The 18853-nt window shown below is 36.2% G+C and overlaps 1 protein-coding gene across 4 annotated transcripts in view; it reads left to right on the plus strand.

Moving 5' to 3' along the window:
* The first annotated feature begins 1000 nt into the window (after window positions 1-1000).
* Window positions 1001-18853, plus strand: part of LOC102696586 (sodium-driven chloride bicarbonate exchanger) — a 68910-nt gene continuing 51057 nt past the window's right edge. For 2 of the 4 annotated variants that reach the window (XM_015358958.2, XM_015358961.2), the window contains exons 1-2: window positions 1002-1240; window positions 7234-7263. In XM_015358958.2, the coding sequence (XP_015214444.1) occupies window positions 1193-1240; window positions 7234-7263 (78 nt within the window). In that variant the 5' untranslated portion in view covers window positions 1002-1192. Of the gene's footprint in view, window positions 1241-7233; window positions 7264-12066; window positions 12251-18853 lie in introns of those variants that run through there. The other 2 variants (XM_015358959.2, XM_015358960.2) reach the window with 2 other exon arrangements.

Here is an 18853-nt window from a genome sequence, read left to right on the forward strand (position 1 = left end):
CCCTATACAGTATATAAGAAAATAATAACATATTACAGGTCAAACTGCAGCACTGAAGAACGGAGAGAAATCATTGATTTCATTCTCGGATTTTCCTTCCTTAGCCAAATTTAAACCAACGATCAGGTGTTTTTCACAACATTATGCAGTCTTTTCATCTCCTGATTTTGCGGCTTTTCCTCCACTTTGAACCTTTTGCATTTGAATGAGATCAAACCAAAGATTTCATTTTCTGAGAAAATGGCTGACAACACAGCAGATGACAAGAGGAGCAAGTGGGCCAAATTTATAAAATAATCCTGAACAACTCTTCAGTAAATTCTAAGATTACTGGAATTTAGGAGATAGCAGTGAAGCAGAATGCATACATTTTAATATAATGATAAATTTTCATTTCAAAACATACGGTTATAATGAATTCTCTATGAAAAAGTAAGCAAGAGGCCATTTTACACTATGGTAGGTAAAATGGTACAAACTTCATTTAGGAAAGTAGAATAATGTGCATTTGTAGTAAATAGATTTTGGGACGCATGTGTCTAAAACATATATTCGATTAGTAACTATTTCGCCGTTTCTATCGGCACCACATAAATCTCAAAATAGAGTTATCCATTTTTACCTTCAGGACTAAATAGTATGAAAATACATCTACTGTACATGCCTATAGTATTCTAAATGTATTTAGCAATTTATCTTCAATCACCATGTTCTACAGAAGATTATTACTGATTAACAGCGGTTGAGTGAAAGATTATTGCAACCCTTCCATCGTATCTTGTATTGACGGAATGCAGTGCGTTTCTTTAATAAGTGAATAAAAGAGATGTTTTATTCTTATTATTAATCCTTATTAGTATTTCCACCAAATAATATCATGGAGAATAATACATAGGTGAGTCGCTCGTTGTACATTTTGAGGTGCGGAATTGCTTTATTTATTTTTTTGCGCAGGCTCATCATAATAACGCAGTTTCCATGCTAGTGGCATGAACGCTTGAATTTGTTCACAACCGAGTAATAATGTGGGCAGTCTCTCAAGGCTGTGTACGCCATGTGACCATTCCGAGTTGGTTTGTGTGGAATTGTGTCCTGCTTCACAGACACCTGATAGGAATACTAAAAAGAGAAAGAGTACAGGTATACGGACATAGATACGAAGATCGAAAGAGTGCACAAGGATTCATAAAACATGGACATTAAAGACCAAGGAGCCCAAATGGAGCCTTTGCTGCCGACGGTAAGCACTCCTATTTGAGCAGTACGCTGCATTTTATTGCATTGCGTTAGCGGTCCATATCTTTGGCTTTGTGCTTAAGGAAATACAAGACGCAGTATTCAGTTGCTGGGTGGATAGGGATTTTCTATCTTTCACTGAAACAGACGTGACAATTGACACATTGCATCCATTAGTGAGCCACGGCATGCTGATCTATTATTATTATTATTATTATTATTATTATTATTATTATTATTATTATTATTATTAAATGACCGTTCAAATTAAAATATATAATATTTGAATTACACAGGTTGAGATCAATGCACATTTCATTTATGTCAGACAAAAAAATCTCAAATTGTTCAATGTACAAATTTATATAACCAATAAATCAGTACTGAACGCATTATGTAAATGCATATTAAGCGATTTGAATAATAATACGACATTCATTCATAAAGCTGGCAGGCACGAAAGAATGGTTAAATATTCAGATACCTTTGTGCATATACAGTGCATGTATATTTTATAAAAGCAGTTCTCTTTATTTTAGCCCTCTGAGATAAAGATTGATAAAATCTGTCCGTCAAATTAAGGATAAATGCTTAGTCAATTATGAAGATCATCTGATCTAGTCAGTTTTCGAGTTTCTGCCTTAATGCTGTGTAACTCTTAAACTTATGAGTAAATAATGGTATGAAGGAATATAATTTGGAGGGAAGTGGTGAAAGATGATGTTTTGGGCTTTATCTCAGTCAACACCCATGCAACCCTTAAAAATCTAAATTTTTAATGAGGTAAGTGAACTTCAGATTGTTAGTATTTACAGTACATATCCTGTACATCCCAAATGAAACCCCAGATTCATACAGATTGAAGAGTTGGTAAGGTTTAGAACGTCTTCAAATCTGCATTAAATTCACTACAGAAAGGAATAACTGAATGCACAGCATGAGAAATTGTACCTGTGCCCAATACAGTCAATATTTATTGTACACATGTTCGAAGTGCTGGGTATAAAGGAATACTTCTTCAAGAAAAGAATGTCTAATTTTACAAAACAGGTTTTGAATATAAAAAGTTTTGAGTGTGAGAGACAGAAGATTGTCCATTTCTGTAATGTGGAGAACAGTTGGTATGATGGAAGCAGGCCATTATTTAGGTACTTGCTCCTCAAAAACAGTCCCTGAAGGCCAAGGCATCTCCTAGTTTTTATTCTTCTTGAGCTCTTCATAAGGTAATTGGAGTCATTATTCACTTAAGGGATGAATTGGACTCTTCCCCCCCAGGAACAAAGCAGGTAATGTTATGAAGAGGCCAGTAAATCCTGTAGGACTTTTACTCTCAAGGACCAGGACAGAGGAACACTGTCATAGATCTCTGTCATCTCTGTCCATGTGATGTGACACCAGGATACAATGTGATCCACGCACATTTTGAGTGATTCACTGTCAACCAGAGCAATAGATAACAGATTGATGTCCCCTTCTTGTGTACAGAACAGCTGGATGACCTCCACTGAGATGTATTAGAATCTGTAGCAGCCACTGCAAGGTCTGTTTCCAGACAGTCGATTAAGAATCGACTGCACAGACGTGGACCTGATAGCAGATGACTTAGTATTTGTGTCTTTACAGACAGAGCTTTGGACCGCTGGTGATGTGTTCTTTTCACTCATGAGTCAGTATTTAGTCTGCAGAGCAGCTCATGATGTATGTATAGATACAGAACATTTCAGACCTTCTAAGGTTTCAGCAGCTGTTAATCCTACCTTTTGAGAGTGACAAAACAATTCTCACTCTTTGTTAACTATGATACCATGTGACTTCTTCAGAGATAAAGGAAGAGTTCAGATGGCCTACAAGAGAACCCTGTGCTATTTCTTTTGAAACTGTCCCAGTGAAAGCAATGTTGCACCCCAAAAAACATCCTTTCATATTGTGCAGCTACATACAGAAATAAGAATAAAATTGAAAGAAGTCCCACAAGATTCTATTGTGTTATTATGGCAGGTGACCAGATTGTAGTCATCAAATAACACACTGAGATGTGTTCAGATACCTGATTTGAATAAAATGTGCTGCTGTTCCGTCACCCACAATGTGAAGACGATGATTCACGTTTCTTTCAAAGTCAACATTTTCTGTTGACACTCGATATCCTTTGCTTTTCGTAGTTGAGCAGTTTTCACATCCCACTAAAATATAACACAGAGGCTTTTCATGTCGCCTTTAATTTCGGTGACCTTTACATTTTTTGGATGGATCTCAGTGTTTCTAGTTGTAAAGATGGTAGAAGTTTTTTGTGAGTGGTGTTTTTTTAAGCCAACCGAGGCACTGCAAAGATTTTATCTATACACTCCTTGGAAACTTAAATTGCAGTTCTTTAATAAGTCAAAGTATATACATGCTGTAAAGTAAAAATGTTGAGCAACCTGAATTTTAATGAAGAAATCTTAAGGTGAATATAATAACTATAGTGAATGTTTGAGCATGAAGTATATGAAAACAAATTCCCTAACTGTGAAATTTGGAATCTTAAGTGATATGTCCTCCTCTTGCATATATTTTAAAGTAGTATAGAAAAAATGATGTCTTCCTTCATAGCATTAAGTGGAGCATGTAGCTACTCAAGTCATATGAAAGAATAACATTATTCTACCTGTCCAGTTCCCCAAGTAACCTTTCAGATTTACCTTTGATAAGTCAGATTCATTTTTTGGCTGAAAAGCTTACATGTAGTTATTATGTATGAAAAGCATGTTTTGGATTAATGTGTTGGCATGATCTGCTAATAACACTCATTTTATGGACAAACACCCTTTTCTCAAGCACGGTATTGAAGGCTTTAGTATAACTCTGTAGGTACAGATGAATAAACAAATGATCTGGAGCTGTTAATCCAAGTGTGAGACATTCAACAGAATGCTCACTTCCATGTAACTGTGCTGATCTGTTACCTCATCAAAGATGCAGAGATTAGCCAGATGTCCCTCAGATCCACCTGATTCCATGTCAGGGAGCTATTTTAATTCATTGTCTTAAAAATTATGAATGCAAGGGCAAGACCAAGAGATGGAATTTGAAAGCAATAATCAAAAACTCATAATACTTTCTACACTGCATTGGAAAGCATTGCTATGACTTCATCTCCTCTGTCGATATTTCTTCCTGTTACATGATAAATGTGGGGATTTATACTTTTTGACACCAAAAGCACTGAAACAACTGGTAGATTATACTGTAACATAAAAGGGACTGCAAATTCCATGTATAAATCTTATACAATATGTAATATCTTAACTGAACATTCATAGCATGTTAATAACCTTGAACAAACTGACCTTACTTATGATTGTATTGTTAATCACAAGACCAGATTGTTAATGTATGTCTGTAATTTATTATAAACAATACTTTATTCTTCTCTTTTCTTCTATAATGCATACAAAAGCAAATGCATTCTTAGTAAAAGCACACATCCTGATTCAAAGTGGCTTCCTAGGGTTTTGGAATGAATCAGAACATGATGACTAAATTAAATTTCTCTCTTTTTGCACATGATTGCTTTATACAGTATGTGAAGAAATATGAGTTACAAAATGAAATAATTTAGTTAGTGTGAAATGAGTGTCGTCCAAATGTCATACCATAGAGCCAGACACTGTTTGGGATACTTTTAATGTTATGTAATCCAGTATTAGTTTAATCCTTAATTAATTTTTAGTTTTATCTTCTAAATCCAAAATTCTGTAATTCCTTTCCAAGTATTATTTGTTTTGGTGCCACTAAGTATACTAACGACTTTTCCCCATTGCATTAAAAATCCATTAATGGCATAGGTGAATTGTATTAGGCTATTTGACAAAATGCATTAAAAGTGAGTGACATTTTCCACACAACATTTTGATTACCCTTTCTCTCATTTGCCTTTGGACAGGTTTAGAATTGCAGATCAGCATTCTCTCACAGAGATACTCATCTACAAACTCCTTTTGAATAAATTGTAAATTGTATAACCTGAACTATTTGTTCTGAATCTCCTATAATTTTTCCACTTTTGTCTATAAAATAATTAAATATGCATTAAGTACAGTTTGGAGAAGAATAGGTATTTTGGAATCGAAGAAAAGCTTTCAAATTTCTTAATCAGAAGCAATGTAGAAATGTGTTAAACTGTAATAAACAGAGCTAGCAAGACCACCACTTTCCCCACTAGTTCATATTTTTAGTACAACACCCCCAGCCTTCCCACACAGGAAAACTAGTGACCTTAATTGAATGTGATTCATACTCTGTTGAACAAAATGTCGTCATATTCACTTTAAGTAGCTTTATAAGCCTATTGCATTTCCAAAAATCCTCTTCGAATTTTAAATTGTGAAAAAAGGCAAAGACGTGGTCTGTATCCCATACTCGTCACAGACACACAGCCTGTTTTTAATCCTGTTATTAACTGTTAGTTTATGTAATGCATGTAAATCCTTGACCTATGTTTATTTCAGGCTTAGAGCACAAGAGAGACAGAACAAGAGTGGAACTGATTATTTTTAGCAAGCAGATTACAAGTGAAGAAAACTTAATTTCCAGTTTAAGGAATTGTAGTGCCGGGTGTCACAGCGGTTGACATTGCTACTTCGCATCTATAGAATCCTGGGTTCCATTCCTGGGGTGCTGTCTGTGAGGAGTTTGTATGTTCTTCCCATGTTCACATGGGTTTCCTCCCCCAGTCCAAAGACATACTGCCAGGTTAATTGGCTTCTGGGAAAATTGGTCCTGGTGTGAGTGTGTGTGCCTGCATTTGTTTCTGTGTCTGCCCTGTGATGGACTGGCGTCCTGTCCAGGATATACCCTGCCTTGCACCCATTGCTTGTTGGGATAGGATTCAGCTCCTGCACGACCTTGTTTTGTATAAAATATTTAAAAAATGGATGGAATTATACTGTCTAACCTGTAAAACATACTCGTCCATGAATTTGAAGAAGTATTCTTTTAAAGAAAGAGAAAATTGTCAGTTGTACATACGCTTGAAAGCATAGCTGCTAAATGCAAGAATATAAATTGGGCTTGTGCACTGCATATTCATGAAGTAAATCAGGAGTCTCTCATTGTGCATAACTGCTACAGGCACATGAATATTCTAAGATGTACAATCTCATTAAAATGAGTCCTAAATGAGCTCAGATCATGTATAGTACTTGCTTTGTATGATTGGATTAGTACTAGTTATACACTTACTGTTGGTGAGTGATATTTTCACAGTTTTAAATGGAACAATGATTTGATATTAAAACTAACGGCTAAAAACACATGCTTTCCGCAATACTTGAATATCAGGTGGAGGTAAAATATTTTTGGTAATAATCTACACATATAGCTAGAAAAGCATCAGATAGCTCTTCTGAACATGTCAGCACTTAAATGCAAATAGAATTGTACAGTTCCAATCAACCTAACACAACTTGATATTAACAAATCTTTGTTAAATAGGCTAGGTTTGGAGTAAATATTTTTGATATTTGTTCACATTTTTGGTCTAGAAAAAAAGAAGACATCCAAATCTACATTCTAACTGCCAGTATTCAAAATATAGTCAAATATAAATCGGACATATTGTATTTTTGTAATATTGTAAAATATATTGTAAAATATAAAGGAAGGACAACTTCAGAATAACTAAGTTGGGCAGCCTTTTGCCTGAAGTATCTTACTCAGGGAAGTTGCCCAATACCCAAGATGCACAGCCTACTTTTCTAGTTAGATATCTAAGTGTGACTCACACCTCAGTCAGTGTTGCAGTTAGTCATTTTAAGTGTAACATTCAGGGCCTGATACTCTTGTGGCAATTGCATATGAAGGCTGTTTGTATTTATGCTCATTTTTGGAATGCTTTTCATTTTATGTCTCATTACATGTTTTACTAGGTAAACACTTGTTTTAATTATTGTTCTTGCATTGTTTAATGATCACATTTTCAGTATATTTGGGTTGACAGTGTTATACCCTTTGCAGGTACTTACCACTAGTGGAAACAAGAGTGTGGTGAGTTGAACATCAACATTTTTATTTGTGCATGCAAAAAAAATCAAATTATAATAAAATGTAACTGTCTTTGAGTTCCTTGGTTTTATCTAAACTACAAAAATATATTTTATCTGAAACAGGACATTTTCTGCCTGCCTGCTAAGCTAACATTTTTTATTGGTTCAGTTTTAGGCACTTCAGTTGTTGCACTTTACTTTTGTTTTCAATTTGGAGCATAGCTTTGTCCATTTTTGCTGTATAATAGTGATGCATCTTAACATTACTTTTCAAAAACATTTGTATGTTTACATCAGTAAAAAATGTTAGCACAAATCAGATTCGGCAGATGTTAGCAGAAAGCAGTCACTGTTTTTGGGAGCTAGCTGACACTAGCCACTGTTTTCAGTTTTTATTCTGCTTTTCAAATTAGGTGACAAAATAATTTTCTTACAATTGCATGCTTCATATGTGCTTTGTGTATTGAATGAGTTGCCCACAAGGGTTTTATAGAATATGCTATAGATGGTTAAGCTTGCCTTATTACAGCACATACTGGGTGAGTTTTCGCAATCATGAATTGGCCTTGATTTTGGTCTGCTACCCACAAAACCAGTCCTGTAATTTACTGAGTGCCTGCAGTAAGAAAATGCACCCACTTGACAGCCTCTCATCATTCTATTTTTCCTGGTTCCCTCTTTCCCTGACAAGTGTTGCATTTCCGCTTAAATAAAACAGCTCATTTTAGCAGGAACATTCTGTGCTCTTGATAAGGACAAAGCTGAGCATTGCCCTCACTGATTTCCTTTAGTCACAGTTGGAATGTAGTGTACCTAGTTTGTACTTCATGTGTTTCAGGTACAATGCAAGCTTTGTTTGTTGCATTTTGAAGGTATAAAGTTTCACTGAACTAGTGCAGTTTGCATACCACAAATAACCCTATTGAAATAAGGGACTTCACTTGGTATTTTTTTGTTTTGTAGATTAATGTGTAGTTTAACATTCTTTTATTCTTAAATTTGGTGGTTGATTCAGTTGTTTCGAAGATAGTGAAGATAGTCTGTTGGGGGGTAGAGTCTGATGCCTTACTTAAGTATGTATCACCAGGTTCTCATGTGGAATTTTCAAAGGGTGCTGGTGTTTCACATTCTTCTTTCTGATGCTTAGAAGGTGTGCGTGACAGAATCTCTTGAGTCTCATCGTGCCATGGCGTAGCATCATGAAAACCTGGACAAAAAACTGACACTCTTCTAGAAAACCTGTGTATTTTGATAATCCATTATTTGATGGTTTGAAGTTCCAATAACAATGAAACAAGACAATGACTATGCAGGGATAGTGTGCTTTCGCATTAACTTGGCTGGTTGAAGAAATGACAGCACTGTCACAGCCCCCCTTACTTACAAGGATTGACCCAGGAGGCTGTTCCATGGGTGCAGCCGGGGTAGAGGGAGGGGGACTAAAAACAATATGTGCAGAGTTGAAAGTAGCCAACAAGTTCGTATTTGCTGGAGAGCTATAGAATGTGTTGGACCACCTCCCAAACTTCTGTTAAAAAACACAATTTTTTGCTTGGAACTGAAATGTATCATGAATGTTTCTACAGTTTGTTACCACTAAGGTAGACATCCCTGTACGCACAGGTGTCCTTTTCTATGAGTTGTGTTTCTGATTGTCCATCTGTTCTCTACATAGTTTAAAGCTCTTAAAACTTTCTATGGAAAAAGTAAACATTTGAGTTGTGATTCAGTGTCAGGGGAAATTAATTTGGGTCAGGTCTAACATATCCTATGACTGTGTCAGTATCATGCATGTTTGTTTAAAGACACATCACAAGTAAAGCTACAACACCTTATCTTGAGAGCTAACTGGAACATAGTAACAGGTGCCAGTTATTAAATCATCGTCATCATTATAATAATATGTTATGCTTTTTAAAACTTTTTTTTCTGAACACTCTCAGGGGCTTTGCTTTTTCTTTCGTTATTCTCTCGTTGTTTCCTGGCATCTTTTCAAATGTAAAACCCAGAGGCCATTAATTTTTAATTGTCAGTTTGCAACTTGACACTGAATACATCAAATCCATAGACAACACAGACACACAAACAGCACAGAAAATCAACGTTCACTGGGAAAGACGTGTAAACGGTGTATCCTAGAAAAGCAAAGGGTTGCCCCTTTAAAATCTGGAAAAATCTTGCTTTTGTGTATCTTTCAAGTACTGTAGTTGGTTGAGTTAGAGGAGGCAGGAAATTGGGGGGGGGGGGGCAGTTATTATAGATAGAAAGTTATATGAAAGGGCACACAGAACGTTAGAAATAACCTACATAACCTAACCTATATAAATAACAAACCTAAATGGAATAAGAAACTTAAAAGAATGCTTCACAAAGGCAATACACTTTCTCTGTCTGAATTCCTCTGGCTGTTATTTCAAAAACCTTTTCAAGAAACTCTAACTCCATCCTACCCTGCTGTAGATTGCTGTATATTGACTTGCTGATTTATTTTCTTCAAATAATTTGCAATTTGGTCTAGAGGGTAGACCTCCAGTTTAACCAGCTTTCTCTGGTATAGACTGACTGGACCAGGACATGCTCTAAAGTGACTTTTGGTGCGCTGTGATGTACAGAGTTTAATCTTTCTGTGTTCTATGGTACTGTGGGTCATTACACACCTTCGTAAACAGTTCTGGAAACAAAATCTAAATTAAGTAGCATTTTAGAATGCAAGTCATGTATGCATATACATGATGATAAAACTATGCCTACTACTTGCTCTTGTTCCACAGTGACGATATGGTTCTTCTTCTGTAAGACAATTAATTAAATCATGAAGATTTGATATAATCATACACAAACAGGGAAATGCTGTTATTAGATTAGATGATAACGTAGATTATTAGAAAGTTTTCTGACTAAATATGTTCATTACCCAATATAAGATATGTGTTCTGAGGAGTCTTCCTTGTGCGTGTATTCACATTGGACCAAAGTGCTCTATTTTGGTAAAATTAATACAGACATTCACAAATGCTCATTCTACATTCAACTTCTTATTTAGACATGTTTTAAAACCAAAGCTTCCTTTCTCCCTTAGTCTGTTTACCTTTAAAACTTGCAGTCACAATTATATGTAATTGTGCTCTGATAAAGAAAGAACCATCCTTGGAATATGATACAGAATGCTCATTATTTAAAGAAATAAAGGTTTAATTATGATTAATGTGAAGAAATAAACATGGTTTTGTTGAAGGTGTTGATTGCTATCATTTGTTCTTTTTGTCATTATTAATAGCATTATGGTTGTAGGATGTATTACCCACTCGGGGCCCATTTAGGTTTCAGATGGAGAGGAACAGTGGTTAACATTGCTGCCTTGCACCACTGGGGCCTGGGTTCAATTCTGGACATGGGGTACTGTCTTCTTAGTTGTTAGTTTCTTAGTTCTGCCTGCGTTGGTATGGGTTTCCTCTGGCTGCTTCGGTTTCCTCCCACAGTCTAAGGACATACTGGTAGGTTATTTGGCTTCTGGGAAAACTGGCCCTGGTGTCAGGGTGTGACCTGTGATGGACTGGCATACTGCCCGAGGTTTATCCTGCCTTGAGCCCATTGATTGCTGGGATTGGGTCTGCCTCCTCCATGGCATTCGTCGTTAGGAAATGGATGGATGGTTTCAGGTAGAGATTAGTAGTCAGGAGAAGGGCATTTGAGAGTGTGTGCATTCTCTAGGGAAGAACACAATTGTGTTGTCTGCTTCCAATTTAAATAGTTTAGAGTGTATATTTAAACAGACATACATGCATATAGTGTCTGTGTTTGCATATATACAGGATATATTCACACATTGTGAGGGATGATGCCTGTTCGTTTATGAAATAGCAAATACGGATCAAAAATAATATATTATGGAACAGTACACAACTATTGGTTTGCCTGTTTCAAATAACAAGTAGTGTCTTGTGGGAGCCTAGTATTGGTTTCTGAGTGGCATTGTACAGTATTTGTATTGCTGCATATTTCTCAGTGTAGGTGCTCTATTTTAAACGAGAAACACATCTCTATTTTTGAACACATTGTCAGGGGAGGTTGAAATATCTTTGAGGTTCTATTCCAGTATCATCTGACACACACTGTTCTCTGTTTTCACTCTGGGAAGGAAATTTCACACCCAGTGCTGCCTTTTAAGACCCAGTAGTTATGTCCCATGAAATCTTTTAGCATTGTGCTAGAAAATGTCTTTAACCAGCTGGGGAGCTTGCCGTGACTGTGGGTAAAGCTGTGTGAACCTGATTTCCAACAGATCAAATTCATGTTTATATTAATTGTGATGTCCTGAACAGTAATAATTCACAGTATTAGAATGGATAACAATTCCATCTGAAATATGTATTTATAGTGAATATCAATGTAATAGTAATCATCCTTTACCTGTTTTTTTCCTCAGTGAGAGTTTTTATAGTGTCTGAAATCTAACGACTTCATGTATTTAGCCTTTTATTACATTTCTTGCATTTCACTTGTCCTTTACTATGCAGAAGACAAGGTCAGCTGTATCCAATGTCCTGACTGCTCAGCTGCTGATATTAGAATACTACCAGTATTGCTCAGGACACTGTAGTGCAGGACAGGAGCTGGAGAGATGCTCTAGGGCTTTAGCCTTAAAACAACATGAAAGGGGGACACTCAAGCTTAGCTCTGGCTCTTCTGAGATAAGCAGGGAAAGCATCAGTGATGTCACTCTTTTAATCTCACATGGGATTGGTTGGTTGTAACTGCACAGTTGTCGAAAATATTAAGGTTCTGTGGATCAACACAGTGCTTATATGTGCTTTCTGGCATGATGACTAGCTCTACTGCTGTGTAGCAAGGCTGTCCCAACGGATCACTGCTAGATGGCTCTGAGCTTCCTCATTTGTTTGTCATAGAAAAAGGGAACTTTGGGGCTTTTTGAGAAAGGGGTCATGCATTCTGGGATCGTGGACCCAAGCAGTAACATAAATTGTCAGGTACGAATTTTTTTTTTAAATTATTTATTCTTCCTGATGGTATGATTGACCAGATTTATTATCTGTGGATAATGTAAGCAGTACACAGATGCTAATATTTTCATGTTTCTTGTTTAACTATGTCTTTTACCGTGTGATTACTGGGAAAATGGGAAATTAAATATCAGTGTGATAACTAATAATGTGAAAGGCTGGTTTTAGGAAGTTGAACTTAGTCAGAATCTGTTTTCTAGATCACAAGTGTTACCAAAGAAATTCAGGACTGGTAAATCTTGCACATTTGGAAGTATTTAAGTTGTCCTCTGGGAACATGATAAAATACACAGAAGCTGACTTGTGATTTATATTGGTAAATAACTTGCGAATCAAGAAAGTTGATAAAATTGCAATTTATAAAAACAATATATTAAAGCTTTATCTGGTTTATCCATAACTGGTTCAAAATTGTATTTAATGTAATTTTAACATTTTAACTTGCAGCCCTAAAGTATAAAATCTTTTTTTTTATAGATAGGTTTGCGATTTTATGATTGCAGTGTATTGTTCACTTTCACTGTAGGCTCTCTAATGATAAGCAATGCCTTTCTCTTATCAAAAGGTCTTTGAGATTTGTGTGACAGATGGGTTGTGGTACTCCCCAGATGAGAGCTTGTCCTACTCAAGTTAACAATTTATGAGACTGGCAGACTAGTAAAAACGAACATATGGCTTAATATATTACTGTATTAAATAGGTGTGTGTGGGAGGGGATGGAGAGAGGGGGTTTAATCATTATGTACTGTATTCATAAATTTACACTTTAGATGAGTTTCACGAGAATATTAAAAAACCCTGAAGAACATGGTAGAAATATGCAAAATTGTACTGTGTGTTTTAGTAATGTGTGAAGATATCAGTTTATGTGCTGTCCTGGCTGTTATTGCTGTGACTTTTGCCATCTGTAGAGATCAGCTCTGCCATCATAAAGGCTGAGTCATTGAATTTATTTCACCATTGTTAAACTTTGCTGGTTTTCAGATGACTTTTAAGCCTGATTCCAAACTGCATGTTGTGATTCATTCAGTACACAAAGATAACAATGTAGCAAGTCTCAAGCTACATCTCCATCATTGTTGTTTCCAGCTTGTTTTCCTGTACATGCTATACATAAACAGTAGTGCCACAAAATGATTGTTATGGAATCAGAAAAGACACAATAAAAATAATGCAAAATAATTTATCAGTATTTATACTAAGGCAAAATAGAAATAGAGTGCTGTTTATGCATTGTGTTTAACATAGTTGATGCTACAGATGACTTAAAGAATATTTTGCAAAAATGATTTAGAGAAGTAATCCTGGGCATGTAAAACACAAATGTGTAACATTTGATTCTATGACAGAATCTGACCACTGCCAAATTAATTTAGTACCAGATTGCAGCTCATCTTCCAACCCAGAAAGTAAACAACTGTAGGTTTCTGTGTCCTAAAGATGGTAAAATGCTGTATTTTGTAGTTGGTGATGTTCAAAACTGTGAAGAAAAACATAAACATGTTATAGTTTTCATCCTTCATAGAATGTTATTTTTAAACTGGAATAATTGGTTTTGAGACTTAAGCTTCTTCTTTTTTATATAAAACTAGTAATTTTAAGCTGAATTAAAAGACATAGTGAGAATAGCATTATAAATACAGTATATGTTCTCAAGAGATGCATGTGAATTTGTAAATATTCTGGTGAATAGTATTCTTGATAGCCTCCCTAGTACGAATGTTTGCGTGACACTATTAATTCTGCATTTAAAACCACATTTTATAATGTGCTGAGCCACAGCAGGGTTCCAAACAAATCCGGCTGTTCATGGCAAAGTACGATTGCTAATAACGATGCAATAATTTCATGATTACAGCTATAATTAGATTTTCATGCAGATAACAACAATTTATACATACGGGACATACCAAGAAATTGCAGTCACATGATCTCCTGTACTCAGTAGTTTTTCAAGCTTTTTTGAAATAGAAGATATACATTGAAGATATGTCTTCTTTTCACTTAAAAATAGTGATCTGTCAATCATCTGTCATTGAAAGTAAAAAAAAAACTAGTTGAAAAAAGATACAGAATACAGTATTGAAAAAATACAATAATTAGCTAATGTAGAAAGTGAAAGTAAGTTTAAGTATACATGTAATAAGCCCTGTCTGTGTGTATATTATACCTTAGTGATCACAGTTGGAATTTGTTGTTGGATGAAACCACGCTTAACTAATAGTTTCTGTTCTAATCTGTCAAAAAAAAGTACTAGTATTTGTCTATAAACCTAGGATGTTCTAGAAATGTTTTTTTTCTGTTTAAGATTAAATTGTTGACTAAACAATAAATCATTGCTTGGAAAAAGCATTGTCTAGCATGACAAACTGTTCTTTTCATGATAGGAGTTCCTCTTAATCATATAGTCTTATCATGAATGTAAACATAGTTAACCTGATAGGCTGCAATCTTTCCAGCAAAATCCATGATTATAATAATAGGATGAGTCAAATTTCAGAACCATGGACAGTGCAATTACAGGCTTTAACAGCGTTTTTCTGCTTGGAAGATGACTTGTTTGGCAATCTTTTAAATTATCTACTAAATGTGTAATTCTCATGAAAGTTTTAAAATTCATGTGCTAACTTTTTGTTTGGGAAGAACTCTTTCTGAATTTCACATAAAAGAGCCACTTTACAGTTTAAGTAAATGCAGAAGATTAACAACTTCACATTTAATGAAGCACAGCAAGAGACTGGCGCTAGGTGATCAAGTGGAAAGAATTTTAAGTGAAGACTGGGGGGTGGGGGGATGTATAATAGACAAGAGAACATTCTTCCATGAGAATCTTACTAGGAAAAAAGGGGGTAGATTTATTGGTTGACAGTACTTACTGTGTACAGTGGACGACCCTGGCAAGAATCTCTGAACGTCAGTATGCAGCTCTGCGTTTCCAAGGTTAATAAAAGCTGTATCCAAAGCAATATACACTAAGCAGCAAGTAAGAAACAAGAAATGACAAATCCTAAAATAAAATATATAATAGACTTTATAACATTGGTGTCCTTTTTAAGATGAAGTCTGTATTCACCCTTTGGTCTCTCTTTATCCCACTCAAATTTGCAATTGTGTGTTACCCAGCTTGGCTTCCTGCCATGACCCCTATACCATCACATGGTGGATGAGTCCCATGGCTGCTTCCTTCCAGGAACATGCACTTGTGAGTGATGTCGGCCAATTTGTACACTGCCAAGACCCACAGTGGCTGTTCAGGGGAGTTTGTATCCACTGTAGGAAAGATGGAGCTCTCCCTAACAACAGGCTGAACTCAGACGTACCCAGCAGGTCCTAGAGTTTAAAGAAGAAGAAGATCACCTTATTAGCCACGTACAATTTCTTGTATTAGGAATTTGTCTTTTCCCATACCCCATCTTGCTCTCCATGAGACACACAGACAGGGAGAGAGAAGAGGATCAGAGCGCAAGGGCAGCCATTTATATTGGAGCAGTTGGGGTTAAGGCCCTTGCTCAGGGGCCCAACGGAGTAGGATTCCTTTGCCGGCCGTGGGATTTGAACCAGCAACCTTCCAGCCACAGGCACAGATCCTTAGCCAAAGAGCCACTGCTCTGCTACCTGTAGGTCGTCCGTTTGCAGCAGGCAAAGAATACACTGGTCCACTCAAGCCCAGGCCCGCACTAACCTCTTCCACTGGGAATCAGCTAGTTGTGCACCACAGCTTGAGGAATCGCAGTCACTCTCAGCTATTTCTGTAAAGATAAGTAAAGATGTCTGTTGGACTTGACTAGTGCTCTGAAAGACAGCTTTTACTGTCTTGAGCCCTAGCAAAGTCCTGTATCAGCACTTTACAGCGGGCTACTGTTTGCTGCCAGAACTAGCTTTTGAGAACCTTAATTCCAAAGCACTACACAAGCAACCAAGCCTGGAAATATATACATATAAATTTCTAATGTCAGTACCCATTCTGTTGCTTTTTTGTCAACTACACATCTTCCTGAAGGCGTATGCCGAGAACAGCTGTGTGTAGCCATTTTTTTCTGATTTAGATAGGCTGTTGGACAAATATACATAACTGAGGCTCATTGAAATGTCCTTGCATGTCCTTCTTGATAATGAGTGAGTCATCTTGAACTGCAGAAGCAAATAATGTTTCACATTATTGTGAACAGTTTATGAAAAACACAACATAGAAAACTAGAACACTGAGTAATGAATCTTTGCTCTTTAATATGTAGAGTATAAATAAGGAGCATATTGGCTGTCATGTTTTTGTCTGTTTTTCATAGAATAAAGGGTTTGTGGGGAAATCATCTATATATATATTAGGAGACTGTATATCTGTCTTTTAATATCTATTATTATTGTTATTTGTTTGGTTCCATTAGCCAAAGAAAAATGATCATTTTGTTGAAGTAGTTTTGAGTGAAGTACTTGTTCAGTGATACAGGAGCAGTACCCCACCATGGAATTGAACTATCGACCTTTGTTTCTTTATCTTCTGACCAGAGACCTAACTACTACTTAAGACTGCAATTTTGTGAGGTATAATCTCTAACTTGCTGTGTATCCTCACTGTGTGGGTCCTCTATAATTGTCTTTTGTGCTTTTCTGCATAGGTGGAAAATTAACCATCCTAATTAACCATTCCAGAAAAAAAGAAGTCCTTCAACTTAAAAATACCTAAATGTTTTTCCAGAAACCAATTGCACAGGAATGTACGGGCTAAACAAGAGAGTCTTTATTATCTCCAAGGGGCTATGTCACTATGTGCTTTTTTGTATCATTGTCAAAGTCACCCGCACAGTTCCCCGTCTTTGCTGTTGGAATACATATATCAAAGAGAATACCAATCACTGTATAGTTCAGATGCTTTAAATCTCTTATGTATTGAGGAATATAATCACACCCTCCTAGTCTGTCGGATGATACTACAAGAAACTGTTTTTCTAAAAGTGCCAATAGTCTTCATTGCAGCTAATGATAAGTTTTCCATTTATTAACTTAACAAATATTTTTGGTTTGAAAAAGTCTGAAAAGATTCCAGGGACAAATCATTCATTCTAACGACCTCGGCTACAAAAAATATGGAACATAGTTAGTGTTTTATCGGAATATCACACAGACAATATTTCCAATATTGGCTTTGGATTACACAGTTTTTGGAGCGCAATAGCTGCTTATTTCTTTTCTGTTGTTGTTTTTGCCTGCAAGTAAAGAGTGTCCAAGCCCACACAGTGCCGCACTGCCCACATACTGCTATAGAAGGCCAAACTTTAGCAGTACCCATCTGACTCTGGACCAATCAGTGTATAGAAAACCTCTGTGTTGTTCTTTGGAATATGTTTTGAACATACTGGGAAGTGTTTACCGTAGTTTCACAGCCAAAGAAATTATATTTCATTTTTTTCTGAATCGAAATCCATCAAAGCCTGCGTTTCAAAAAATCACAGGTTGCGGTTTCAAAGAACGTGCAGCATTTCTAAAGCAGCTGATCATTAAATGGTCATTGATACGTCTTTGAATAAACTCAAGCATGAAAAACGGCATTTGCTTTTCATAGACATGCAGAAACTTTGTAGGTTAATATAGCGTCTGATAATTTCCTGACCTACTTTATAAATTATCTTTTTGTTACTGGGAGTAAAATTCCTTGTTAGTGTAGAACTCAGTACTGTCCTTTTAAGGTGCCCTTGAGCTGATTCATTTTTTCTAGAATTGATTCAGTGCACTGTAACAGCGCATGCTCCTGCCTGGATTAAATACTCTGCTGCTTTCTCACGGGAGCAGGAACGTGCTGAGATGGGCTTAGTGCAGAGAGGGTCACCTGAATGCATTTAATCTGACTCTTATATTCATGGGCATGCTACCAGAGAGGGTTTTCATCAAATCTGATGTATACATGGCATATTACTGTAGATGTATGTCCTTAAATAGACATTTGATGATTTAATGTCACTGCTAGGCTGCCCTGCAGTAAAAGTATAATATATAGCAGGATGATTTATAAATAGATCAACCCACAAAAACTGGAGTCAGATTTTACTTTTTATGTGGTGTTCTTTATGTCTTTGCTGTCTTCTGTTAAGACACTAGCTCCTTAACCTCTGAAGCACTTTAGTCATTCAGGATATTCTAAATGTCTGTTTTAGAAGGCGATATATCTAGTTAATGTTTTCTCTCCGTTGTTTGGTTATTAATTTTGCATCTGGGAAGCCTTTTGAATGTATTCTTGTTGAATAAGATGTGTTTCAGAAGGATTTGAAAGTGAACTGCTGATATGACAAATAATTTTTTAGTGACCTCGTATTCAGTGTAAATTCAAGTCAGGGAGATTAGTATTTTATAATTTTGCTTTCTTTTCCAAAATCCTTTTCCTGGTTCCCACCTAAGATCAGCTCATAGGCTGTGTGATTGCTGGTGTGGAACCCACATCAAAGAAAACTGAATGACAGATTCATCGTGAAATGTTTGTGAGGGGCTATTCATTGAATTTTACCTTCAAATGAAGGAGGCATTGCTGGCTCATGTAAAGGGATTACATGATTAAATTCAGACCTAGTTTCAGAAATT

This window comes from Lepisosteus oculatus, chromosome 12, assembly GCF_040954835.1.
Source record: "Lepisosteus oculatus isolate fLepOcu1 chromosome 12, fLepOcu1.hap2, whole genome shotgun sequence".
In the NCBI taxonomy this organism is placed as follows: Eukaryota; Metazoa; Chordata; class Actinopteri; order Semionotiformes; family Lepisosteidae; genus Lepisosteus; species Lepisosteus oculatus.